General features: G+C 45.0%; 1 protein-coding gene across 3 annotated transcripts; it reads right to left on the bottom strand.

The window, feature by feature from the left end:
• Nucleotides 1–456: 456 nt before the first annotated feature.
• KDF1 (keratinocyte differentiation factor 1) lies at nt 457–25,319 on the bottom strand. Of its 3 annotated transcripts, none has more exons than XM_054999746.1 (5): nt 25,258–25,319; nt 16,487–16,558; nt 14,701–15,791; nt 8,114–8,194; nt 457–5,291 (listed from the first exon to the last, which is right to left on the bottom strand). In XM_054999746.1, the coding sequence occupies exons 3-5, from the start codon at nt 15,767–15,769 to the stop codon at nt 5,134–5,136; spliced, it is 1,308 nt and encodes a 435-aa protein (XP_054855721.1). In that variant the 5' UTR covers nt 15,770–15,791; nt 16,487–16,558; nt 25,258–25,319; the 3' UTR covers nt 457–5,133. The 3 variants fall into 3 exon arrangements, with proteins under 3 accessions (XP_054855721.1, XP_054855722.1, XP_054855720.1); XM_054999747.1 differs by lacking the exon at nt 25,258–25,319 and adding an exon at nt 24,869–25,213 and having other exon boundaries at nt 16,487–16,553; XM_054999745.1 differs by lacking the exon at nt 25,258–25,319 and adding an exon at nt 24,869–25,213.
• Nucleotides 25,320–27,611: the final 2,292 nt, after the last annotated feature.

Consider the following 27,611-nt stretch of genomic DNA (forward strand, 5'->3'; position numbering starts at 1 on the left):
ATTTGCTTCTCCAGGAAGGTAATTTATACATGAAAGATGGCCCAGTTGCCCTTCAGTGCCCTCCCACCAATTTTGCACTGGGCCCAAATAGCTTTCTGGCAATGACCAGCACCACCACCAGCACTCTGCAGAACCAGCATATCCTGAAAACAAACTTAGTTCACCGCAGACGTTTGCATGTCTGCTCCCAAAAGTGCTGCACAACAGGCTCACTGGGCCTAGGGCAGCGGCTCCCAACTCCGGGGGGACCCTGGAGTTATTGCAAGGGGCCTGCAAATCCATTTGCATACTAAGCATCACAATTCTGATCTTTTTGTCATTCTGTATTTTCTCAAACATAATAATACTACAAGTGCTATCATGGGCGAGGGGCTGTGGAATTTTTGATGTTAAAAGAGGGTCTTCATACTTGAAAAGACTGGGAGCCAATGGCTTTTTATATTTAAGAAACACACATAAAATACTTATTTTTTTAATTTCAAAGTGGAACCAGAAGCAAACTTTAGAACAGTAAACAGTCTGTATTTACAAAGACAGAATCTTTACCCCTCTTTGCCTGTTATTATAATCCTTTAGGTTCCAAGTCACATTTTCCACCCCCAAAAATGCACAATCTGAAAAGTGTCTGCTTGTCAAGCCACAATAGGAATCCCAGGGTTCAGTAAGCATTCCTCCGTCTCCCCACATTTCCAAATAGCTCCTTTTAGTAAAGCAAGAAAAAGATGCCCACAAGACTAGATTTCAATGGACAGATCATTTACCACCCAGTTCCAAATAAGACTTTCGTCATATTTACAGCTGAGTGCAAATTTAAAAGGGGGGGGGATATTGAATACTAGCAGTGATCAGGTCAGAAACAGAGGATAAGAGAATGCCGAAGATTGTCAGTCGTATGAATGAAACTTGGCTGAGCAATGGGAATTGTGCACAGACACACCCCCTCTTGTAGGGATCCTACCCTGTAAGGCTTCAAAAGCCTGTGCTGGTCTTTTGGTTTGGAATACACATGAGACAAAGAGGAAGAAAAAGAATATGCATCTTTTTCTTCTTATATCCCCTGCAATAGGAGGTGGAGTTATATCTATCAATGAAGCTCTGGATTGCAGCCAGTGTTTTCATTGCCAATGTCTCCCCTTGTATGCCTGCCAGGAGACAAGTATGTGGTCATGAGCAACTTATAGAAGCAAGATATTAAATTCTGTACTATCACAAAACTGTTGCCCATGAGTTCAAGTGAATTTAGTGCTGGGGTTGACCGGTGTGTGATGCACCAACCTCTATAGCAGCATCCACAGAAGTGATTCTTAATAGGGAACACAACCCAAAGGAGATGGTCTACAAATGGAAGGCACTCAGGATTCTAGCCAACCCATTCTATTCACTTGCAATAGCTTCCAATAGCTGTTTGAGATTGCTCAATCTGCCCTGAAGTCTCAGATCTTAGCATTTTCCCCTCTGGCCCCTAAAGTGTCACACAGCAAACAGGAATGCCCCTTCCCATGCAGGAGACTTAATCTGTATGATGTTCTTCCAGAAAGAAGGCAGAGAGGACACTGTAATAACAACAAGGACAACTGCCACTGATAGGCCTACTTTCCATTAATCTGTCTAATCTCCTTTTCAATCTGTCTACGCCGATGACCATCGCTACATCCTCAAGGAGCAAATTCCACATTTTAGTCACTTGTTGAATAAAGAATTTCCTTTTGCCTATCCTAAATCTACTGACCATCAGTTTCACCGAATTTCCTTGAGTTTTAGAACTTGGGAGACAGAGAAAAACATTCTCTGTCCTCTCGCTCTCTACCTTGCGCATAATTTTATAAACCTCTATCATATTTCCCTCTTAGTCATCTCTTTTGTAAACTGAAATGTCCCAAACTCTTCGGCCTTTTCTCACAGTAAAGGTGCTCCAATCTCTATTCATCTTGGTTGCCCTCTTCTGTACTTTTCCCAGCTCTGCATTGTCCTTTTTGAGCTATGATAACCAGAACTTCATACAGTGTTCCAAATGCAGCTGTACCACAGATTTACATAGGGGCATTATAATACTGGCCATTTTATTTTCAACCTCTTTTGTAATAATCCTCAGCATAGAGTTTGCCTTTTTCACTGTTGTGGCACACTAGATTGACACATCTATTGGGCTATCCACTATGACCCCAAGGCCTCTTTCCTTCAGTCTTAGCAAGCCCAGATCCCATTGCATGAAGCTGGTTTTTTTTTGTTCCAATGTGCATCACCTTACACTTGCCTACATTAAATTTCATTTGCCATATTGTTTCCTACTCACTAAATTTGTGGAAACCCTCCTGGAGCTCATAGTTGGTCTTGGTTTCCATCATGCTGAATGATTTGATGTCATCTGCAAACTTGCCCACTACACTACTCTCCCTCAGTTCCAGATCATATATGAACAAATTAAATAATATCAGCCTCAATACTGATTCTTGTGGGATCTCACTGCTTACTTTTCTCCATTGCAGGAACTATCCATTTATGCCTACTCTTTCCTTCCAGGTGTTTAACCAATTTTTAACCTATAACAGGACCCATCTTCTTATCCCCATGACTGCTAAGCCTACCCAGGACTCTTTGGAGAAGTACCTTGTCAAATGGCTTTTGAAAATTCAAGTATATAATGTCTACCAGGTCACTGTTATCTACATGATTGTTCACTTTCTCAGAGAACTCCAAAAGAATGGTGAGGCAGGACTTCCCTTTGCAAAAGCCATGCTGACTTTCCTTCAGCAGGCTTTGTTCCTCTATGTGCCTAATAATTCTCTTTGATTACAGTTTCAACTAAATTGCCTGGGATAAATGTTAGGCTAAGTAGCCTGTAATTTCCTGGTTCTTCTGCGCCCCCTGGACCCTTTTTTAAAAATTGGTTTAACATTTGCTGCTAGTCTCTAGTCTTCTGGCACAGTGACTGATTTTAGCGATAAATTACATATACAAGTTAGATAATCAAAAACATCACATTTGAAAACTCTTGGGTGTGTGCTGTCAGGATCTGGAGACTTACTGCTTTTTAATACCACTACTACATCTTGAACTTCACCTCTGTTTGACTCAGTTCTTCAGACTCCCTTCTTGAAAATAGTTGCTGTGGCCTGGGTACCTGCCCTACACTTCCCACAATGAACACAGATCCAAAAAATTCATTTATCTTTTCTGCTATTTCCCCATATTCCTTTAGCAGTGGTTTTATTCCTTGGTCATCCAAAAAGGCTCTACTTCATCTCTGGCCAGGTTCCAGCTCTGGATATATTTAAAGACATCTTTTATTGTTCATCTTGATGCTTTTAGCAATCCACCTCTCAAATTCCCTTTTCGTATGTCTATTAACTACAAAAATTTTGCCAGACCATTTTCCGTTCTGATGCTGGAATAAGTGTTGCTAGCCTTTAAGATGTTACTGGTTTTCTGTTAAAATACTTTATTTCAGTGTAACCTCTTTAAAAACTTAACCTCCCTATTTGCAATGCATCCTTTGTCTTTTCTTTCAAATCAACTAAACCAGTCTTTTGCTTAAAATAAAAGGTGGTATGGGAGCTTCCAACCAGACTCCTCCACGAGGTTATTTACGTTCTCATAGGGACCAAGTAGAGAGAGTAGGCTGAGAGTCAATGGGGTGTGTATAGGTACGTTTCTGCATGTGATAGTTATTTTAGGCTCTCTCCTTACACAGTATGTAGAACTGCACTGCTGAAGAACCGCCCCCCCTCCAGCAGAGCTAACTTAAGGAATACGGCTTATAGCTAGTCAAAAGGAGGGCAGAAAGGGATCACCTGCGAGGGCTGCGGTATGGTCTCTGTCATGCATGGTAGACACATTTTATTCTGGACAACTCTAACTTTCAAGCAGTGTTGTGATGAATCAAATTTATTGGTAGACAGCTCCATACAGAGCTCTTCTGCGTCGTAGCAAAAATTTTTAGTTTTGTGATTGCAATCAAGATGAGTAATTTTGACAAAGCACTGAATTTTTATCTCAACTCTTTACCACGTAGAATAAAATAAGAAAAAAACACTGGTGGTTGTGTACAGCTCCCAAACTTTAAAATTAGCAGGCATGAAGGACCCTCGGTGGGATCAAGATCATGGCATGGTGCGGGGAGGGGTTTAAACCCATCTGCCACAGTTTCTCAACCTGAGACAGTCCTGCAGTGCTGCCATTTGCTCCAGTGGGGCAAACCAGTATCAGAACCTCCAGGGGCTGATTCAGGAAATGAAACTGACATGGGGAAAATAGCCTTAACCCCTTCATTGCCCCCAGTCCCAGTCCAAACCAGGCTACCCACACACAACACATATTAAAGGAACAAGAAATGCTTGGAAGCTCTATACATGATTTCACCAGCATCTCACCTGATTTGGCCCTTAAAACAGAAGCAATAAGGTTCTGAGACATGCTGAAGGCACAGCTTTAGAAAGAGGTGTATGTGGTCTCCATAATTCAGGAGCTTCTCTGGCACACCTGTGTTAAACTTTTTTACACTTTCCAGCTAGCTTAAGCTTCATGGCTCCTAGCCAAAGAATCCTGGAAATTGTAGCTCTACAAATGAGCTGGGGGGTCCCAACGAAGAGAAACTGTGGCCAATTTACCTGCAGCCAAACCCAACTGGTTGGGTTCCTTCAGTTAGCAGCTTCATGGAAAGAAGCCAAAGCTTAGATGTGGCTTAAATCCAACTTGCTGCTCCTGGGTCTCTAGATGTAGTCTATCCAACACATAGATAAGGCATCCTTGGCAAGTACAGTGTCCCAAGAGATCACAGCTGTGGATGCAAGTCATCAGTTGCCAACCCACCACAAGCCGGCCAACACAAGCTGCATGGGTGTCCCACAGCAGGAGTCTGTAGATCTTAAAAGGCATCCACCTTTAGAACAATTAGACATGTGCAAAAAACCCCATCGCTGCAATATGGAAGAGCAGAAAAGAGGTCCAGGAAACAATCAACAAGGCACCAGCTGGTCAACTGAAGGCAAGTTCCTTAGAAGGCATTCCTTAGAAGGCACAGCCAACTGCCAGTATCCTCTTCCTGTCATCTTGTTTCGAGGGTACAACTCCACCACCTGCATGTAAGACTCTCTTAAGATCAAATGTCAACAAAATACAGTGGCATCATACACGTCATTTACAAAAGCGAGAGCTTGCGGCAGGCAAGGCGCTAGGCCCTGCAGTGTGGGTGCTCCCAAGGTCCATTCTCCCAGCAATAAACTTAAGCAGTGGAGCCCCTGAAGAGTCAGTCTCCGTGTCCTGGAAAGAAGACCCTCTACTCAGCGGAGACCCTGGAGAGAGAAACAGAGAAGACAGATGGTGAATGGCATGCGCACAGGACCCAGAACAAAAGCCTGGAAAAGTCTGTACTCTAAGCCAAGCTGGACCACTAGACTATAACCAGGGCTTACATGAATTGCACCAAAGAGAACTCAAATTCTGTGCAAACAGACAGCTTTGAAAATTGAATCTTTTTTTTTTTTAGTGCGTGTATCTCATTTGTCTGAATTCCTTGGTCTTGCATGATCATACAAAGGCGCTTTTACCAAGTCCAACCAGTGGCCGATTTCAGGTGGATAGCCATGCTCATCTGCAGTAAATGAGCAAGATTCAAGTCTAGTAACACTTTAAAGACCAACAAAATTTCCAGGGTATAGGGGGGTCAAAGCTCCCTTTGGCAAATCTTGTTGATCTTTTAAGGTGCTACTACTTAGCTCTGTCCTGTTTCTTCCAACTGGAAGCCTCTTTCCAAGGTCTTGGGCACCTCACCACCTGTTACCCTTAACTGGGAGGTGCTGGGATTGAGCCTGGGCCCTTCCTACATGCTCTAAAGCCTCAAGGGCAGAAGCTCCTACTCCACCTTCTTAAAATTTGACCACACTGTTGTATCCGGAGCCATAATGGCAATAAACTCATTTTAAATTTTAAAAAACCTCCAGTGCTCTTTCAGTGCAATTGTGAAGGTGTGAAAGGCTCACAGCCCTGTTTATAACTCATCTGAGATCCCATGTAAGAGCCAAGAACTGCACCCAGCCATTCTTGCATCAAGCTAAGAGAATGAAGCTCCACTACAAGCTAAACTAGAGGCTCTTAAAAATAGTTATAGTCAGTAGTAGTTAAGCCTGGTTAAGACAGGCCAACAACAGAGCCTGTGATAGTCCCTTGAGCTCTAAAACCGAGGGTCAGATGGAAAAACCCCAAATAAGGGAGGAGAACCACGGCATCTTTTCAAGGCCCTAAGAGAGGGAAGGAAAAATTAACTGTCAAAAGGTGTACAAGGTCTGGGGTAGCTCTTTATTATACAAGCAGTGTATCCCTCTCCAAAGTCTGCAACCATGAGGACTAGAGCCTGCCTTCGTAATATAAGAGGCACTGAAACCAGAGAGTCTCTATTCAGGTGATGGAGCGAGACCCCCTGTTGCATGTCAAGATCTGTAGACACAGCCCTGCCCTCTTTTAGAGCCTCTGGGTGCATATCCTGCTGGTGGAGAAACAGATGTTTTATGCCCAGAATTCAGCATCCTGAGAATGTCAAGCTTCCACAAAAAAAGCCAAGAGCAGATTTCTAGACCTTAAGGTTGCGCAAACAAAGCTCAGAAGTGCACAGGCAATGCCTAGTGAGATCTCAGAAAGCAGCAGAGGAGGGGGGTTAGTGTCAGGGCTTCAGTACCTTGCTTAGTTCTTTGTCTTTCTCTGTGGCTAGCAGGAAAAAAATATATCATGAAACCCTCTGTATGTTACACACTTTGGCAACTTCCCTAGCTAGAAACCTTGGGCAGACACACAATAACTCAACGAGTCAACTGTGTAAAAATGAATAAGCCTGCCTGGGACTGTTCTCTACCCCTCCAATCCCCGGCTAGTCCTTCACCATCAATAGCAAAGGATTAAAAAAAACCCAGCTCTTAAGGGCCAGACTGCATTACCAGAAAGAAAAAAGTGCCCAGCGCGATTCAACATTCCAAAAGGTGATGTGCTCAAGGGCCAGAACACTAAGACAGGAGAAGGTTGACTTCTGATCCTGGAGGCCAAAGACTTTATGCCTTTTGTTGGTGGAGAACTTTTTATTCAATTTCAGCAAAGGGTGCATAGGACACTAGGTATGGCTAAGAAAGTAAAGAGCCTTAGAATCAAAGAGCCGTTTGACCCCTGGATCCTGGTTAGCCTTGCCTGATCACACTGGCCTGCAGTTTGATGTAGTGGTTAAGAGAGGCAGGACTCTAATCTGGAGAACTGGACTTGATTCCCCACTCCTTCGCTTGAAGCCAGCTAGGTGTCCTTGGGTCAGTCACAGCTCTCTCAGAGCTCTCTCAGCCCCACCCACCTCACTGAGCAATTGTTGTGGGGAATAATAACACACTTTGTAAACCACTCTGAGCGCGGCATTAAGTTGTCCTGAAGGGCGGTATATAAATCGAATGTTGTTATTGTTATTCAACTGTGCCATCTTGCCGATAAGATGCCTTTCCCGCTTGTGGTAGAGCAGATGGTGATTTCTGCTGATTCTCCCCCATCCCACTGCAGATCCTCAGGATGACCCTCCCCCCTTGAATAAGTTTCAGGTCATCCCTGAAGAGGTCAAGAAAGCGGCTACTCCTGGCTTTCCGCAAACCTAAGCTGAACAAAACTATCCAGGATGACTTTTTCACACCGGTAATAAGGGCTGTGCTGTAAGGAAGTGGTTCAGAGTGCTGTAAGAAATCATTATGCTTCTAGCAATTTCCCCCAGATCTGTAGTGGATTTTTGCTTGTTTTCTAATTCCTCCTATCCTATTTACTGAATTTCCCAGTCACCGATTGCAGGAGAAGAAGTGGGGAAGTCTTGCTCTGTGAAGCCACTAGGCATGGCCCGTTTCATTGTTCCAATACAAAACCATGATAAATATGAACAGTACAGACATTCATTCAGCCTACTTGTGATGAAATACTTACAATTAGTCTAATTAAAAAGTGATTGTCAACAGAAAGGCCACACGGCCCCTCGGGGAGTAACCTCTGCATCTTAGAGGTGCATTCAGAACTTTTCGGGGGGAAGGGGGCATAAGGGGACAGTCAGGGTTTTAGCAGACACTTCCATTTCTAAAAGGAAAGAAAGGTTCATTTTGTGGTTTACCTGTTGCACTGTACATCTCGCGCCTCATGACCCTGGCTTTCATATCTGCCGTGGTTTCTTGAGAAATCTGAACAGACACAACTGGAATGTAGACAAAAAAAAAGAATGAAGGGATGTATAGTCCTATATTTGGGGCCACTATTCACATTACCTTCTGTACATTGTGTTTGACACACTCTTGGTGGCCCAGCCAAATTATCCTGTTGGTAACCGGTGAAATCTATACCAACTCTGAGGTACCCAGACCCTTAGGCCAATGGAGTATAGTGGTTAGAGTATCAGACCAGGGTGTGGAAGACCCAGATTCAAATCCCCGCACTGCTGTGAAGTTCACCAAATGACCCTGAGCCTGTCAAATTAACCTACCTCAAAAGGTTATCACAAGGACAAATATGATTTGCTGGATCCCATCAAGTAGATCTGTGCCCACATGGGGAGAGGCAGTTTCCCCCATTTTCAGCAAAACTCCCCCCCTCCCAATCGTCCTACCAGCTGCTCATTGGGGTCCCCTGTCACCAAGGAGAAGCATTTCAGAAGGCATTTTGACAGCTGTGGGAAAGGGGAGGCAGAGACGTCACACACTGTGGGCATTAAACTTCAACAAGATTTAAGACAGAGACTAATAATACAGCTCTAACTTGCACCAGTGTAAGACTAGGATCTGGGAGAACCAGGTTCAAATCCCTGCTCTGTCATGGAAGCTCACTGGGTGACCATGGGCCAGTCACACTCTCAGTCTAACCTACCTCACAGGGCTGTTGTGAAAATAAAATGGAGATGAGAATTATGTAAGCCAGTGTGGGTACCCACTGGGGAGAAAGGTGGGGTACAAATAACGTAAATAAACCATACATTTCAGAGGTATAGTTTTCCCACCAGCCATGGAATTCACTCTCTCCTCATTGATTTCCACAACTCCCCTGGTAAATAAGTGAGTATTATTCCCATTTTGCAGAGATGGAAAACAGAGGCTGAGTGATAGCAACTTGGGCAGCAAGATAGTGGCCAAGTTGGGGATTTTAGCTCAAGGCTCCCTGGTCTTTCCAGTCCAGTTACTGGGTCCCAGTGCTTAATAGAGCTACTCTAAGCACGCAGCAAGCATTTTCCTTGTCCAGTTGCCCCAAGGAAGGAGATAGTTGTGCATGCAGGGCGCTGGTGCAAGAGAGCACCCACGGACCCCTTAAGCTTCCCGTGCTGGGAGAAGGAATATATGAAAGAAGCAGAGATCGTGAACACAGGCCACACGCTTTCCCCTAGTTTGTGATGACTTCTCACCTCCAAATGGCATTAAGCTTGTATTGGGTTCAGAGTGAATTGGACTCCCCCCCCCCCGCCCACAGCTCAGCCTCATCGGACAAGTTAAATTCTCTCAGCTTCTCTAAGTGTTATTAGCAGAAATGGCTATTAGCATTCAGATGGCAGCCATAACACACTAGGAAGTTGACCCAGGCACGTGGGTAAGTGTGCAGCAAGCATGTCTACAGGAGGGTTTTAAACTGGCTGGGAGGAGGGGGCAGCTTCTTCAAAAAAACTCCAGGATGACTGGCTGGGAGGGTACAAGGCACAGCATGCGCATGCAGGATTGCTGGGGAATTCTAAACTACATTCATTAATGTGCAATTAATGTTTTAATTGAATGTAGTGAGCCACTGCAGACATCCCCTCCTCCCCCTGGATGTGGCCAAGATTTTCCAATAACAGCTAGCTGTAAAGCAGTATTTTCTCTGCCCTTTCATGGGCTGGGGGATAAGAAGTTTCTCAGACCTTTATACTTCTGAGCATGTGCAATCTTTGGTGCCTTCGTCTTTGCAATAAACTAACGAATGTGCAAAAAGGCCAAAGCAATTTAAAGACTAATTTTGGCTGGATTTGGTTCTTGCACCTGCCTTGTATGCATTTGTGCAGGGTTTTAACGGCCCACTGATTTTACCTGACAACTGATCTTGATCTCTCAAATGTAACATACACTCACACCCCTTCCTTTGTTTATATTTTAGGCTTTCTTTAAAAAAAAACTTTTGAAAATTTTCGTTTTAAGGTATAAACATAACAGTAAAAACTTTAACTCTTAACCATCTATAAACAAAAATTATTTTAGGCATTCTTGTTAACCTCTTTTTAATCCCCTGCTTGCTCCCTGACTGCTGGATTATATCATTATTCTACTTATTAACTTTTGATTTTGTTATCTGGATTTGTGTTTGTATACTGCCCTAAGAAGCACTTCTTTAAGGGGTGGGGCATAATGCTTTAAAATAAAGGCATTTATTTATTGTATCATGAGATTTTATTGCCTGAGGATATTATTATCTTTTTAAAAACAAGAACCTGAGAAAAACACCCCATGAGCCTCCCTATTCTTCAGAATTCAAACTCCAGACTGGCCACTAGTTTTGTCCTTAAAAAGCATAATCCGGGAGAAAGACGAAAGGGCCTGCTTTGGAAGCATCATTTGCTTATTGATTTTTGGCTGCAAGAGCTAATTTGCTAGGCTCCTACAGCAGAATATGGGCTTCTGAGAGTGACTGTTTGCTTGGCTTTCACAGAGGTATAATCTTGTAGCGAAGGCCAGAGGTCTTAGATTTGTTCTGCGCAGCTTTTTAGTTAATCTTCATTTTGTATAGTACATTTTTATCCTACCCTTTCCCCAAGTTGTTCAGGAAAAAGACATGATTCTCCCCTCCCCTGCTGTAGCCTCACAACCCCTTTGTGAGTTAGGTTAGGCTGAGAGTGACTGGCTCAGGCTCATCTGGCAAACTGGCATGGCAAAGCAGGGTTTCAAACTGTGCCCCCCCCCCAGATCTTGCCCGACATGTTAGTATCACTAAATTCTGCAGGTGGCACAGATCCTCTGAGACATTCTGCACCAGAAAACGATTGCTAGTTGAATACCTAACCCTACTACCCACTTACCCCATGTGCCTTCAGAGAACAGGATGGTGACTATCAATGACAAACCCTTTTATAAAACTCACTAGTAACTCAAAACCATGTGATAAATATGCTATATTTTATGAACCCATTTACAACATAGTCTTTGCTGCCTACCCGTATTTTTAAACATACGGGGGAGAGGGAATCACTGTCTCCTCTTACTGATTTTGTTTTTAAATTTGATACTATTGGGGTATGCCTACATTTAATTCTCTGGGGCATTTAATTTTTTGTCTTACTAGGCAGGAGGTTCTTGGAAATCAAACTTTCAGTGGGGCAGGAGCAGTCACGTGCTGCTGATACAGGGGGATAGAGCTCCTTATTGAGGTACCAGTTTGCACGCAGATGCCCTATTACAGATTTTAGGGCCCATATCTGCTTCCCTACTAAGTTGTTATCGGGCATATTTTTAGCCTCTACTTCTTCCAAGGAGGCTAGGGTGGCCCATTTGGCTCTCCTTTCCCTACGTTAGCCTCACAACATCCTGTGAGGTAGGCTCAGCTGAGATAGGTGAGGTCACTGTCACAAGCTTAGGTTGCCCAATGAGCGTCCATGGTGGTGTGACGATTGGAGCCAAGTTCTCCCAGATTCTAATTCAACACTCCAACCCCAACATTGACTCTCTAGAAACAAACATGCTATACTGATGCCTCTCTTGTTCTTTGCGCGCGCGCGTGCGCGCGCACACCTTCGCTTACACATCCCCAGCTTTGCATTTTGCAGACTAGAACAATTGCCCTGCATCTCCATACATGTACACTCACAAAAAAGGCATTGCATAAAAAGTCTTTATACATTATAGCTCTAAGGCTCCAAAATCTAAGAAGTTTGCTACAAACACATGCTTGTGTAGGCGAGTCAGAGAGTAACGCTAGAGTTACTGCACGAATGGTCTTTTGGTGCAGAATCTAGTGCATCAGATCGCCACCAAATCTTTTGGCTTAACATCCTTGCTCAGACTACTAGTCTGTCTAGCTCAGAATAGGCCATGCCTAAGGACAATGGTTTTCAAAAGCCTTAGGTCCCCACTCCTGCCACCCAAATCTTCTCCACTGGTTAGACTAGGGATTGAAACTAGAATCTTTGTTGGGTGGCCAGGCCCCCTGGTGGGGGAAGGGGATTCCCCCCGTCCCAGCCTCTACCTGCCACTGCCATTTAGCTGGACAGTGAGAGGAAAAGGCAGGGGAACAGGTCTCCTAGGTGCGCTTGCAGTGTGGCGCGGCAATGTAATTGCGCAGGCCCCAGGAGCACTCTCACGCTTTGTGCTGGGCTGATTTGAGCCCCAAATGGGAGTGCTCCCAGGGCCTGCACAATGATGTCACTCCAGGAAGTGATGTCATTGCACTGCACCAAGAGAGAAAGAAGGCGAGTGCTACAGGGTTGTAAGCCTATTACTCAACCCTGTATCTTTTTAAAAAACAGGAAACCCTCCCAAGTTGCTATACGATGCTTGAAGCCTGCATCTGTCAAAGTGTTCAGGATAGAGTTGCCAGCTCCAAGTTGGGAAATTCCTGGAGATTTTGGGGGTGGAGCTTGGGGAAAGTGGGGGCTGGGGAAGGGAAGAACCTCAGCAAGATATAATTCCATCCCTAACCCTCCAAAGCAGCCATTTTCTCCAGGTGAATTTATCTTTGTGGCCTGGAGATCAGTTGTAATTCCAGGAGATTTCCTGCCTCCACTTGGAGGCTGGCAACTCTAGTTCAGGAGCAGAGGAGGCTTGACTGTGCAAAATCCTTTTGCTTTCCTGCAATGATGTTGTGGGATTTTTTAATAGGACTGATCCACTTGGAGAGGAGCTGGTATTTGCAGAGCAGCTTAAGAGCTTGGGGGTGATCATGGACTCAACGCTGCCATTGGGAAAGCAGATTGGTATAGAGGCTAAGAATGCTTTTTTAAAACCTGCATCTGGTTCACCAACTCTCACCTTCCTTAGACTTGCTGATCTGACCATGCTGACCTCATGGCTGGACCACTGTAATGTGCTCTACATCGGGCTGCCCTTGAAGACAACCCAGATGCTTCAGCTAGTTCAGAATGCTGTAGCACAGTATTGTGAGGGGCCAGTCAATCTTCTGTATAAAACAGCTACACCAGCTAGTACACACAGTACTAGTTATGACCTTTACAGGCCTTCATAACACAGGACTTGCATATCTAAAGTACCGTCCTCTATGTACCAACTATTGTCTTCAGACGACTACCTTTAGCACATCTGGCATGGACCAGAGCCTACCAGTAGGCACATCTGGCATGGACCAGAGCTTGTGGTTGTAGCTCCTACCTCGTGAAATGGTCTCCCTGAGGAGGTGAGTGGGGCACCAACTTCAAGCTCCAAGGCCATTTTATTTGCCAGGGCTTTTTAACAGGTTATAAACTATAGATATCTTTGGATGGAAGGGGTTATATTTTTGTGGCTTTAAATTGTGATTTGTATGCTGCTTAGAGGCACAAAGAAAGGTGGGGTATAAATAAAGCACAGTCCTGAATTCTCTTGGCCTTGCCCCGCTTCACCAGTCTGCTATCAGACACACCCACTGTGCCACTTTCACCACTGTGCTATTTTTCATTTTGGACAGAAGGCAAAGCTCAGCATGGCTTTGAGAGAAGCAGATAGCACATCTTCCCATACCAAAGGGAGTCTGTGTCTAGTAACCTGCTCATGAATGCAACTGAACCAATCAAATGCATATCTAATATGTGCAATAGTTTGTGTGATCAGTTTTCAGAATTTTAGTTCCTGCACTTAGGCAGTGCTTTTCAATTTGCAAAATGTCATAATATATATATTTTAGTTATTCTTAAGACAGCTCTGTAAGATAGCCTGCACTATCTTTATATGTGAAGGTTTGGAGTGTGTTTGTGGGGCTGAGAGATGGTGGTTCATACCTTGCAAGTATTTGGATGAAGCAAGGCAATCCTATTTTCAAGTACTTGCAAAGTGCTTTCTCAAGATGAGAGAAGCAGGCATGTGACAGCCTTGTGAAAATAAAAGTTTTCTTGAAGAGAGACAACTCCCCCATTCCTCCTCCCACACATTGTTCAGAGTGGGACACACACACACACACCCCAGTTGGATCCCACTTTACCATTTCATAACAATACAAGAACAACCCTGCTAGACTGGAACAATGGTCCCTCTAGGAGGATTCTATTCCCAACAGCAGCTGGCCAGATGTTCCCAAGTAGCCCACAAGGAAGGGATTGAAGGCAACAGACTCCCTTGCTATTTGTTCCCAGGAACAAACATTCAGAGATATACCATTATTCTGCTGTCATGCCCAGTCCCTGTTGATGGGTCTCTCTCCCATTCATTGGCCTAATCCTTTCAAAAAACCCACCTGAGCTAGCAGCCACCACATCTTGGGCTAACGAATACAAGATGTCAAGTTATACACTATACATACTATTTTCTTTCATCTCATTTGATAAAAAGTTCAGAACAGTTTTTGTTTTTTAAAAAATCAGGCAATCCACTGTCTTTGTATCACCAAAGACAGATCAAGCCCTCTCTGTACCACTCATTCTATAAACCTTTCCCATGAATCTCCTTAAGTAAGCTAACAAGCCCCAGACCTTTCAGGCTCCTTCAGAGGAAAGGTGATCCCTCCCTCCCTCCCACTCATTCTGACTGCCCCTTTATGCTCCACAGATACCTTCTTCACTGGTGAGCACCGATGCCACCATTGTCTCATTGCCACTGTCAGGCAGATTGCAGCGGATGGTGTTCTCCTCCGGGCTTGGAAGGGTGGGGACAGAAACACGGGGTCGAACCCTGCTCTTGCGCGTGCTGATGCGTATGATCCCCCGGACCAGCCTGCACTCTGCATCCTGCTCGTCCAAGTTGTAGTCCTGAGTGATACTGTTGATGAGGTCCGAGATCTTGTTGGTTTTCTCCAGGAAGACCGTGTCCGAAGTGCATTTGGCCAGCTCATCGATCTGGTGGACACTGAACAGCTCTGTCAGTTTCTTGAAAATCAGGATGTCGATCTCCCTGCTGGACATGGAGCTGAGCTCGCTGAACTCCAGATCTGACTCATGAAAGGAGTAGTACTCCTCCGAGCTTCGATGGCTGCTGGGCAGAGGCTGCTTCTCTATGCTGTTATGGGAAGAAGTCTTGTCTGGCAGGGGCTCCTTGTAACATAAGTCAGGGTCTGGGTAGGAGCCAGGGCTCTGGTTGGGGAAGACCGGGATCCCTTTCAGTTTCACATCTTGGTAGCTGAAGCTGCTCCCCACACTGCTCTTTTTGGTTTGGCTCCCATTCTTTTCGGCAGGGGAGCTACTGGCAGGACTGTTGGGCGAACGCCCATTGCACTCTGGGGTCTTCCCGTCATCTGTCAAAGTCTCATTATAAGGGTATGAGATGCTGGACTGGCAGTCCTTAAAGCAGCCCCCGCAAGTCACAAGATAGCAGAAGACGGTTCTGTAAGTGCTCCAGGCCCGAGACAGGGTAGGGCAACAGCGGGGCTGGGAAGTCTCTGTAGCGCTGGAGATAAAGCTGGCATTTTCTCCTTCCCTCCCATTCGAGTCTCTGGGATCGGCTTTGCAAGCTTGCCTCGCTCGTGTTGGCTTGCGGCTCTGCTTGAGCTCAGGTGTGGAGCCACTGAACACTTCGAGACTGATGTCACCTGCTGTAGGAGAGTCAATCCTCTGGGGCACAGCATCTTGAGGGGGCTGGTAGATGTAGCTTTGGTTTTGAGAATGCCCAGTTCTTCTGCCAAGCATGACTTGCCGCCCTTTAGACCCCCTGTTGAAAAGAAAGACTTTACACGAAACAGGAAACTTGACCAACAGACAATTTCCACCAGAAAAGGAAGATCAAACATCTAGAATCCTCTTCTTCTATCAATTTCCCCTACAGTCTACGTTCTCTCTCTCCTGATGTTCTTTCTGCTGCACTATGGGAACGGTGTGAAAATCAAGCAGAGGACTGGCTGTAGGACCGGAGAGCTGTAGAAATGCAAAACATGAGTTGGGGGACACAACTCGGTTAATGCAATAGGCAGGAGAAGCAGAGAGGCAACTCCAAAAAACCAAACCACCCCCCAATAGTTTCAAAGCTAGGCCTCAAACTCAAAAGCTAGAAAAAAGCTGTTTGAAGTCTGTTTTCAAAAGGCATCAGACAAAAGATTCTTGTGCAATTTCAGCACACCAGCTAAGAACACCTCATTTAGAGTGTTTTCATAAGCGTCTATAGTAGCACGAGACTAAAGCCCTGATATGGGTATACAGCAACAGAACACTTTACAGGGCCGCAGCCGACTGAAGGTGCTGGTCAAGGCAATCCATGCAAAATTGCCTATCCAAGCTTCAGTTAGTCTCAGCTTGGAATGCAGAACTAGACCTATGTCAGCGGGCACGTAGTACTGGGAGCACAATTTTCTCTTTAGGATTACCTAAACTACGTTGGCTTCCAGGCATATTCTTTTTCAAATAATTTACCTTTAGCCTTGCCTCCTTTGGGATGAACTGAGGTTCTAAGGGTCTGCCACATCCATTTCAGATGATCCTGTCCTTGCAAAGAAAAGAAAAATAATGGAGTGGTCAAGCCTTCTCTATATAAGCAAGGAATTCCAGGACGTTATTAGATATGTAGGTAAAGAACATGCATTTGCCCCATTTACATTTAAAGCAGAGGACAGCAAGAGCAAAGCAGAACCTTCCCCTTCTACCAGCCATTCAGTTCCCGTATCAGAAATGGAAGATCCCACCAACGACAGGACAGAGATGCAAATGATGGCCCGCCTTATGAGCCTGTTGAGTACAGATATGCTCGCCACAACAGGGCAAACAGCAGCAACCTGGGCCAGTTTCAGATTGGAAAAATGACATGTGGGGGAAGGCTTATCCCTCCTATCCACCACAGCCCCAATCAGAATCAGGCCCCTGCTTGCCTGATAATTTAAATGTGTGCGCGTGTGCGCGCACACATACAAACAGAGATCAGATCACCAAAACAGAATCTCATCTTGTGTGATCATGGCATTGTATCACTCTCAGGAAATTGTGCTCTTAAGGGGAGAAATATGCATTCCATCAGCTTCAATGGCATGTAAGAGGCTAACCTAGTTTCTTTACATCATTTCACAAAAGAGTAGCTGTGTTATGAACTTGGCAAAGAGGGCACTCCTGACCACAAACAAGGAGCCCCTCAATAAATCAGAGAGGGGAAGGAAGAGTTGAAAAGGGCACCTTGCTCCCCACTAGAGGTGCCAACCTCCAGGTCAGGCCTGGTGTTGCTCTGGAATTACAAGCTATCTCCAAATTATGGGGATCAGTTTCCAAGCAGAAAACAGCAGCTTTGGAGGGTGGACTCTCTGGCAACACATCAGGCTTGCCAGTGCCCCTGTAGGGGATCCCCAGCCTCAGCCCCCCTCTCTCACCTGGTCACTGGGGGGGGGGGAAGGTGCAAGAATGAGGTGTGGAGGGGAAACACGCTCCCACACGTTCCAGAGCACCCCCGTGTCATGCCAGAATGTCATTCCTGGTGTGACACTCTGGAGCATGTGTGAGTTGAGTGCCCTCCGCGCTCCTCACCCCCACAACCTCCCCATCCCTTTTCATCCCCAGGGGACTTGGCAACCCTATATCACATCCTTGCTGAGTTCTCTTCCCAGACTCCACCATCTCCAAAACTCCACCCCCAATCTCCAGGAATTTCCCCACCCACAGTTGGCAACCTTACCCTCCATCCTCCTAATTCTCATGCATAATAGTTGTCAAATTAATTTGGCTTGTGGCTGGTCACACAATATAGAATTTGCCGCTACAAGACGTGGTGGGTGTTCTTTGTCCTGAACACTGAGTGGTTTGGAATGCTGGGAAACTCCAGGTTTTTCTACTATGGGGGAATAGAGTAGAAGAATTACTTAGCTCAGTGCCATGCAGCGTTTTATAAGCCTGTTGTTTCCCTTCCCCTTCCTCTCCACAATAATCTCCTGCCCTAACTAAAGAGCCCCAAATATTTCAGCTGTTATCCAAAAGGAAAACTTGATTACTGGAAGGATGTCTGTGCCAACATGCCTTCTGAACACCAGGCTTTGCCCTTAACTGCAAACTTATGGCCAAGGACATACATCTTGAGAAGTCCCAAAATAATGACTGCATAACAGACATCGCAGTTTACCGGGAGACCATCTCTGTCAGTATGTGGCAGCATACGCAGGGGTTACTATTCCATATGGTTGTGTCAAGGATTCTTGAATCCCAGCAGTACCCTTCCCCAACTACTTTCCTCCAATCTGTGACGCTCTGCATTGTCCGCTTGTCTAGAAACTAGACCTCTGTTCTTGCAAACCATTCGATAAGCAAATCCCAGACAGTGGTCAGGAAGAAATACATTAATGAATTCAGGGGGACCCTGTAGACTTAAAGTTCCCACCTACTGAAGCTACTGTCTACTGCCTCTCGGCATGACTGGTCGTGAATCGATCATGTGGTCCTAATGGAGAGAGTCAGCAGATTTTCCTGTCCTCAAAAGAGGCCACTAATGGCATTGCTGGATGAGCCACTGTTCTGGACATGCCCCCTTCCTTTCAGGAGGAATCCTCAAAATAGCAACCTGGACAAAGAGAAGGGAACAGCCTCCTGTGTGGGTGTGTCATTTTTACTCTCGTACCAGAAGCATTTAGAGTGCAAGAGTGCTTGCAATTTTAATATAGCACCCCAACCACTGCCCAATTTTTGTTATTTTGGTTGCAGCAGACTAACACAGCTACTGTCTAGCAAAAATAAGCATGTGCTGTCAGGAGGAAACATTACACTTGCTCTTGTACCAAAACAACCAAACCTCATCCCAGATTATCAATTTATCACAAGAAGTCTCCATCGGCTAACAACAAGAATGTTACAGGTAATGAGTGTGTGGACTCATGCTAGGAGGTCAGCAACCGCCAGGACTGAGAAATGCAATGCGTCCCCTAGAGGCAGCCTTAGAGAGTCAGACTAGGACCCTGGTTCAGATCCCCTCTCTGCTATGGAAGCTTGCTGGGTGACCTTGCGCCAGCCAACACCACAGGGCTGTTGTGAGGATAAAACAGAGGAGAGGATAATAATGTAAGCTGCTTTGGGTTTCCATTAGGGAGAAAGGCAGGATATACATAACGTAAATAAATCTAAGTACATCAACAAAATGGTTTTCTGCACCTCAATCAACAAACAATTCAGTATTGCCATTGCTATTGCCGGGGGGGGGCATGCTATCACACAAAAATGTTTTGGACTGCCAGCCAGCCATCCCTGATCTACACACATCTCCCACTGGCATTAAATAATCAAAAACAGGCTGTTCTTTGAAAACAGCAGAGGAGATAATATTTTGGTTCAGCAAGATTACAGCACATCCCATCTAAATGCATTTCAGCCAGATTCTGGCTTCTTTTGTAGCATTCAAGTCCTAAAAGCATCCAACCTGCTTGCTTGCCTACTGTCCCAAGCCTCCTTTGAGGGAAACCCTCTCCTTAAGTTAACAGGTAAATCCAAGAGCATTTTCCCCAAAGACAGCCTGCTAGCTTCATTAAAAAGCAAACAAACATTGCTTTTGCAAGACAAAAAAGGTATGCTCATTAATGTCTAGAGGCAGCAAGGAAATTCTCAGTGGGACTCAGTGAAAAGTTAGGGGAAAACCCCACAATTGTACCTGCAAGCCCAAGTTTAACTTTCATAAACTATAGAATAAAAGCTGCCAGTGTTCACAGCTTTTTGCAAGGGAACATCCCAGTATCTGATAGCCCATGGATCATACCTACCAGCTTCCCAGGCCAGTAGCTACTTCTAACGATGCACAAAGGCTTCAGCCAAAGATGGTCGCCTCACAGCACACCCATTTTAGTTCCTCTAGAGGTTATTTCCTGAAGGGTTTCTCTTTTCGTTTTCCAAAGCAGACATTTTCTCCAGGGGAACTGATCTCTGTTGGCTGGAGATCAGTTGTAATTCTGGGAGATCTCCAGCCACCACCTGGAGGCTGGCAAGCCTACCTACATCCTTGCCTACTGAGGAATTGCCTCATCTATTTGACAAAGTTGGCTCTACTAGGCCATGAAAGATCATGTACAAATGAACACTTGCTCATTGCTGAAGCGCTACAAGACCACAATTCATTTTTTTTTTGCTAAGTTAAAGCCTACTGTCAAGATGCTCAACAACAAGCCTCTACAGATGAGGAAAGAAGAACTCCTATGGGCCAACCCACAGCAAAAACATTTGGCAATGAGGTACATCAAGCTTTCAGTAGGGAGATGAGGTACCTTGGTTCTGGCCCACTCCTAACCACACACAGTCTCTGTGGGTTTTACAGCTCGCCCTGTTCGCTTCTGTCCTTCATTGGTAAAACTGGAGTTGTGCTTCCTTAGCATAAACAACATATTTAAATGTTCTGTACTGACATAGTCCAAATTCCATTGCAAGGAAACCTTATACACAACTTGTATGAATAATACAAATGAAGCATCTCTGAGAACCGCTGTGGTACAGTGGTTAGAGTGTCCGACTAGGCTCTGGGAGATTCAAATCCCCACTCTGGAAGCCTGAGGGATGACCACCCTGGGTCCCAAACTCTCAGCATAACCTACATTGTTACGGGGAGAAAAGGTAGAAAGGAAGATTGCTGTAGGTCACTTTTGATCTCCATTGTGGAGAAAGGCAGGGTATAAATGAAATATTCAAACATTCTGTGCTGAGGCAGTCCATACTCCATTGTAAGAAAACCTTATATATACAACCTGTATGAATAACCCCAGTCAAGCAACTCCAAATATATTTTCCATGTTCCATAATTCATCGTTTTTTCAAAGCAAAAGTTTCTGCTTTTGCTATTCAGCGGATGGGCAAGCAGCCACAGAACTTTGAAGTTCCAGGGGAATTATGCTGAAGGTTCACATATTGTTACACTGCACACGAAAGTGGGGAGTGGGAGAAGAGGGGAAAACAGACAAGTATCAATGTTATGATAAATGGGGTAATGCCTTTCTTTCACTCTGTATCAGTTCCACTTTCTGCCCTCATGCCCTCAGGCTTTGAAAGAGACTGGAGGAACGTTTAATCTGAACTCCCAGTAATGCACTCTTGATCATAATTCTCTATGGTTGCAGAGTGGTGTCACTCTAGGCCTCAGTATCTCTATCATGAACCCCACCCCCCCAGTTGGGTTCACATATGCAGTCAAGGCTTGAAAACCAGTTCCATTTGGGAACAGGAACACCATCTCCAGTATTACATTTCAGTGTCAGAGAGCTAAGGCAGGGCTTTATCAGAGGTGACACCTTCTGTGATACTTCCTACCAAGAGAAGTATGAACAATTTGCCAAGTTCTTCTAGGATGTTATTTAAGTGTTTATATCTCATTTCCTGACTATTATCTTCAAGGAGACTACCAGAGACTACCAAAAAAAACCCAGATGTTGCATGGGTAGAAGAAATAGGGAGAGGCCCCTTTTTGATCACTGAAGAAGCAATGCCAGGGACTGTGAAGCCTGTTTAGACAGAATTCACATGGGATAGGGACTACTGTGAAGGAAGAAATTCAGTGAGATGAAGGAGGAAAACCATTAGCATCCAATGCAATATCTGTGAAAATATTTCTGATGACTGCCCCCCCCCCGGCCACCGGACAACAAAGGATACAGGCAGCAATTAAAGACAAGAATTTTTTAAAACAGCTGCAAAAGAACAGTAGAGAAAATTGTGCACCAAGCCATTAAATGTCTGGTGAATAGAACACTCTTGAGGGACAGAAATATTGACACCACACAAGTAAAATAAAGCATGTATAAGGATGAAGACATTCCATAAATTCATAATAAGACATTCCATCTATGCTGTTGAGCTTGACATATGGAGATTGTGATTTTATTGTTTTAATTATTGGAATCTTACTTACTGCTGTAACCCACCCTGAGCCCGCTTGCAGGGAGGGTGGGCTATAAATAAAATAAATGGCATGCCACAGAAAAACCCTTGCCCCAAGTGGCCACCCACTTGTCCCAAGTTGCTACCCAAATAACATCTAAGGATTCAGATTAGCATTTGGCTGACTATTTAAACTTCCTGCAACTGGTGTTTACTGCTTGCCTGTGATTTTCAAATTACATTTGTTTAATTGTATATTGTAATAGGTAGCTGTTCTGATAGACTGGCAAGATCTGTATTGTAAAATGCCTGAACAGGAAGTCACCAAGGGTTGCTAGGTCCCCTTACCCTCCTAGTGGGGGGCGGGGGGGGGCGGCACTTTATCTTTGCTCCTTGTGCACACACTTACCTGTGTCTGCACAATGACATCACTTCCGGGAAGTGATGTCATCATGCAGGCAGGAGAGCACGTGTGCTTCACAGAGGGCCAATTTGGGCCCCAAACTGACCCAATTAAGCCCATTTAGGGCCTAAATCAGCCTGCTGCGAAACATGCGGCAGTAGGATGATGTCACTCCCAGGAAGAGATATAATCATGCCACTCCAGGAGCACGCCTGGGAGGCCCCCCTGCCAGCCAGGTGAGTAGTGGCTGGGGGCAAAAGGTGGGAGTGGGGGATACCCTGCCCCCAACGGGAGACCTGGGATCCCTACCAACCACACAAGAGTGTTGCAAAGTGAATAAGGATTTAACAGAGATTGGAAAAAAATGTAATCCTATACAGACTGATGCAAAAAAAAAAACTGATTGGAAGAAGCAGTTCATAAGATATTCCTGCAGAAAGGCAGTCAGCAGAGAACTCTTGCATCACAAGAGTTTCTAGCAACTACTAGATCTAGACACAGAAGTCCAGAAGAATGCAAAGGCATTATGAGAATTTAGGGCTTTGCAAGGGTAATAAAGAGCAGCTTAAAACGTTAGGCTCATATTTGGATGGCCTTCAGAAAACAACTGAAGTATGGAATGTGCTTCCCTAAAGGAACATGATGGTTGTTTACTCCATTTTTAATTGTATGTCTCACCTTGCTCTTACTGCTCTGTTCTCTACTTCTACAATGTCATGTTTTGCACAGTATGATGTATTATGTATGCACAGTATGATTTTTGCACAGTATGATTATATATTTGCATTGTTCTAAGTTTTGCGATCCTCGTTCTATTGCATTGTTTGTTGGATGTCTCATGTGATTGGACTGCATTGTCTCACACTGTTTAATCCGCCTTGAGTCTCAGCAAGAAAAGCAGGCTATAAATGAAGTCAACAAAATAAATAAAGCCAGCATACCGTGCTGCACACACAGAAGTTGACCTCCAAATCAGGCAATGAGACTGACCAGTAAAATTGAACAAACAAGATCTCGATCCTTTTTATAAATACTTTTGAAGTCACTGGGCTCAAACCAGTCCTCCTATTTGACATTTTAAAAATTCCCCGGTGGTGATTCCCAGCCCCCACCCACCACACCTGGGCAGGTAATTCCCAGTACTGCCCAGTCAACCACTCCTACAGCCAACATGAATCTGCTCCAATATTTAATGTAAACCTAAGCTGAAGCCAGCAACCAACCAACAGCAACTGTTTGCAAAGATTCATCACTGCTACTTTATTTTGGCAACCCTGACTTTGTCAATGAAAGAATCAGAACTGAACTAGAGGAATGCATAAGTGTCTGTTCCAGCAATGCCCATAAAGATTTATGCTAAATGTGTTATTACACCACAATTTCACCTCCTCCTTAACCAGCATATTTTACACAAGGCCCAGAATGGTAATAAGCAGATTCCTTCTTCAGTGCCAACCTATGAACAGCGTAGCTGTAATGATGACAAGGGAAAAAAAACTTTGGTAGTTACTCTGTGGTGGCCTCAGAGCCCTGACTAGTCCAGCACTGGAAAGCTAAACCGGGTCAGCCATAGATGATATTTGGATGGCAGACCACCAGGGAAGATCAGGGTTGCTCTGCAGAGGAAGACTCATCTCTTGCTTTGTCAACGCCATGGGCCTAGGCCCAGGTCACCATGAGTCAGTTGCAGCTTGACTGCACACAAGTATTCATTATTAATTAGTTATTCTGCATTAATTGATCGAAAAGATACAATTTCATTTCTGCATAGAAACTATAGTATTCTAGAAAATCTTCAAAGAACTGGAGCACGGTAGGGATCCAATGGAGAATTTCTGCCTGCAGAGTATAGCTTTCTTGCCTCCTTGTTCCCACTGCAGCTCCGAATGCCCCACTCCAAACGAAGGGGCGAGGCAGAAAGTCACGCTCTGTGGGCCAAAATGCTTCTCTTGGAAACACTCAACTAGATCCAAACTCATACTCTGGAGTATTTCTTGGGATTCTGGAAGAACTGTCTGCTACCCTGTGGTCTCTCATTTGAGGAAAGCAATGACACGCAGATTTTGAGCTTTGGCATCATGCCTTGAAATATGTTGCTATTCCCCCAGTGTAGAGAAAAGTATTTGCATGTCCGGGGGTGTGGGGTATACGTATGTGCATATGTTTGGAGTGGGCAGATCTCATTGGTGGCACAAGCTGGTGTTTTAAGTAGCCTTGCATTTAGAACAGATGCTGGACTTGATTTTTCAGTTCTAAAGATACCGCTGCACTGAAGCTGCGATCTTCAGCATTCATACTCAAGAGAAAACACTACTGAAATCAGTAGCTCTTCCTCTCACCCAAACAGAAAAGGAGGGACAGGCGATGGTGATTAAAGCCTACTTTCGGGCAGGCAAGCACCTTAGAATAAACTTTCAAAATCTCTACCAAGAGCTGCGCTAAGGTCACAAACAATCCTACACCTACATACACAGAAGCAAAGCCTAAAGGAAAATCAACACGTCCTCTAAGTAAACACGTGTAGAAACGGGGTGGAAGAGACACTTCCCTTAAAACCCACAACAAAATCAAATTACCTGCAGTTCTTTTTTAGGTGAGGATCTTGGAGCAGAAGTGGCCCAGCTTCAGCTGCCAAGCCCCCCCGCAAAGTCAGTTGCAGCCCCTCTGTTTTGAGGGCCCCGATCTCAAAAGTTGAGGAGTGGACGCATCCAGGTAAGGGAAGTGAAAGAAGACCCAAAGTCCGGCAATCCGCCCGGGTGGAATGGGCACACGCAAAACGGGGGGGGGGGATTTCACCATGAACACTTGGGCGAGGCCTAATCCTTCCCCGGGGGAGGCAGGAGAAGGCGAGCCCGATGGAGGAAACAGCGGACGGAAGGCGACGGCCTCCTTCCCCACCCCTCTGGGGGCCTCTTCACCGCTTCGCCCGGGAACGAGGAACCCCCCAGCCCCGCCTTAGGATTACCTGCCTAGCCAGGTGAACGGCGTCCGGGGCCCCTCCCTCACCTGAGCCCAGGTGAGATCACGTGACGCTACGGGTCGCCTTTCGGAACATGCTTCTTCGGAACGCGAGAGGCGTTTCCTCACCCTCGAGATAGGCCTCCTACGCGCTGCCCGTTTGTCAGGCGCTGGCCGTGCTCGCTCCAGTTCCTTTGTAGAATTCGACTTCGGAACAAATACAACAAAATTAAGCCGAGTGATATTACTGTTATTGTTATATTTATTAATTGCGTTGTTGTTCAGCCCTTTCCCCAATCAGCGTCTACGGGCCTCTGATAATTAAATGATTATGATGACAACAATGACTACTTTTATATTGGTAGTAGTAGTAATGTTGACAACAACTCTAATCCAAATTTGCTTTTAGGATTAACCATGTTCTCTGTTTTCACAATTTAAGGATTCGTGTGTGGCAGTAATGAAAGGCATTCTGCACATGCTCATAGGCACTCTTGTATAATTACTTCAGCTGCTCTGCACTGGGATTCGGCAAAGTGACTCCAAGTCTACATCTTGCCACAATTTACTTTGTATCTCTCCCTCTCTCTCTGTGGGTCATTAAAAATATTCTAAAGTGGAGGAAGGGAATAGGAGGACAGTGGACATTTGTGAGAAGAGAATGTTACCTGGAGGCAGCATGTCAGAAGACGATTTATTTTATTTGTTTCAAATTTGTATTCCACCCTCCCCACGAGCAGGCTCAGGGCAGACAACAACATATTAAAAATACAATTAAAAATTCATGTTCATTAAAAACAACACATTTAAAACAGGATGGTGGGCAGCCTTCACAGGGAGGGTTAAGGTTTATACGCCTCTTTTTTTACAGGCCGGTGGAGGCCCAGCCTCAGCCATATGCCTGTGGAACAACTCTGTCTTGCAGGCCCGGCGAAAAGATAGTAGGTCCTGCCGGGCCCTGATTTCAACAGACAGAGCGTTCCACCAGGTGGGAGCCAGGACCGAAAAGGCCCTGGCTCTAGTCGAGGCTAGGCGGGCCTCCTTGGGGCCAGGGACCACCATCAGCTGTTTGTCCCCTGATCGGAGTGTCCTCTGGGGAATATATGGGGAGAGATGGTCCCGCTGATGATTATTAAACCTGAGCGGTGCCTAATCTTCCTGTAGAAGCTGCCTAGGCTATGGTTGCCAACAGCCTGTAGAAAAAGCATCTTGCCCCTTTAATACAGGCATAATAGGATGCATTAACCTGGTGATGTTATTGACCTCCATGTTATGAAAGCTGCAACTGCCCTTTCGCACACATTAAGCCACTATGAAAGGGGCAAGGCATTTTTTCCTCCAGGTTGCTGGAGATCCTAAGCCCACCAGAACTCCTCCCTTTTTCATATTCAAAACTGAAAAGGGCCAAGAGTTCTCTCCCCCTAATTGATCAGACCTAGGAAGAGTGTTTTATTCCTGCTGCTGTGCTTTATCTTATATACACAGGGGCTTGCACAAAAATTGAACACGTCCAGCTTTCCGCATCAAACCCCATGCTGGGTAAATGTGCCTCTGCTAGATTTTTGCTGAAAACTTAACCCCCCAAACTGCAGAACATGGCCACATAGGGAGGCTGTTCTGCTTTCTTGTGAGAAGTAGAAATTGCTGAGTCAGGGATCTGCATGCTATTAATAACTAGCAATGTAGGAGCACCAAAAAAACTGGAGAAAAAAATCTCCTGTCATTTTAATAGATACCTCCTGTTCAGAACAGGCAGGTGACTTGTTCATGACATGGCGATGAGTAACACCATCTGGTAGGTAGCAAATCTTTCAGCCTGTAACAAAAGGGACAGGGCACTTTCCTCCAGGCTGTTGGCAACCTTATTGCGATGTGTCCTTGTTTAAGACTCTCTTGAGTCACTGCCTGTCAAAGAGGGGTGACCTTGGGCCAATCACACTCTCAGCCTAACCTACCTTATAGGGTTGTTGTGAGGATAAAATGGAGGTAAGGAGAATAATACCAGTTGCTTTGGTTCCCCCTTGGAGAGGAAGGCAGGGCAGAAATGAAGTAAATAAACAATAAATAAGAGCATCTAGATCTTGAGCTTAAATAAATTCCATAAAACAAAACGTCTTTGATGAAAGAAACCAAATAAAACTTGGAAGAGTGCACCCGCTAGGTGGCAGGCTAGGCCAAGAAATACTATCCACAATCCCTGGGAATTTGAAGACGGCTCTTGTAGATAAGTATACCAAAGATCATTAAAAAATGTGTTTATCTTTACCTTAACATCCTTTGAAAATATCAATGGAATTTTGCAATTGCTCTTTCCACCCTGGTTCTTGGTGCTATGAGACAGTCCCACCTCCTAACAGAGTC

The sequence above is a fragment of the Eublepharis macularius genome, chromosome 15 (genome assembly GCF_028583425.1).
Source record: "Eublepharis macularius isolate TG4126 chromosome 15, MPM_Emac_v1.0, whole genome shotgun sequence".
In the NCBI taxonomy this organism is placed as follows: Eukaryota; Metazoa; Chordata; class Lepidosauria; order Squamata; family Eublepharidae; genus Eublepharis; species Eublepharis macularius.

Coding starts and splice junctions, on each gene's coding strand:
- KDF1 (XM_054999746.1), bottom strand. CDS start 15,769: ATGCTTGGCAGAAGAACTGGGCATTCTCAAAACCAAAGCTACATCTAC. Junction 8,195..14,700: donor GGTGCTCACCAGTGAAGAAG/GTATCTGTGGAG, acceptor TCTACATTCCAG/TTGTGTCTGTTCAGATTTCT. Junction 5,292..8,113: donor CGAGATGTACAGTGCAACAG/GTAAACCACAAA, acceptor TTCTCTCTCCAG/GGTCTCCGCTGAGTAGAGGG.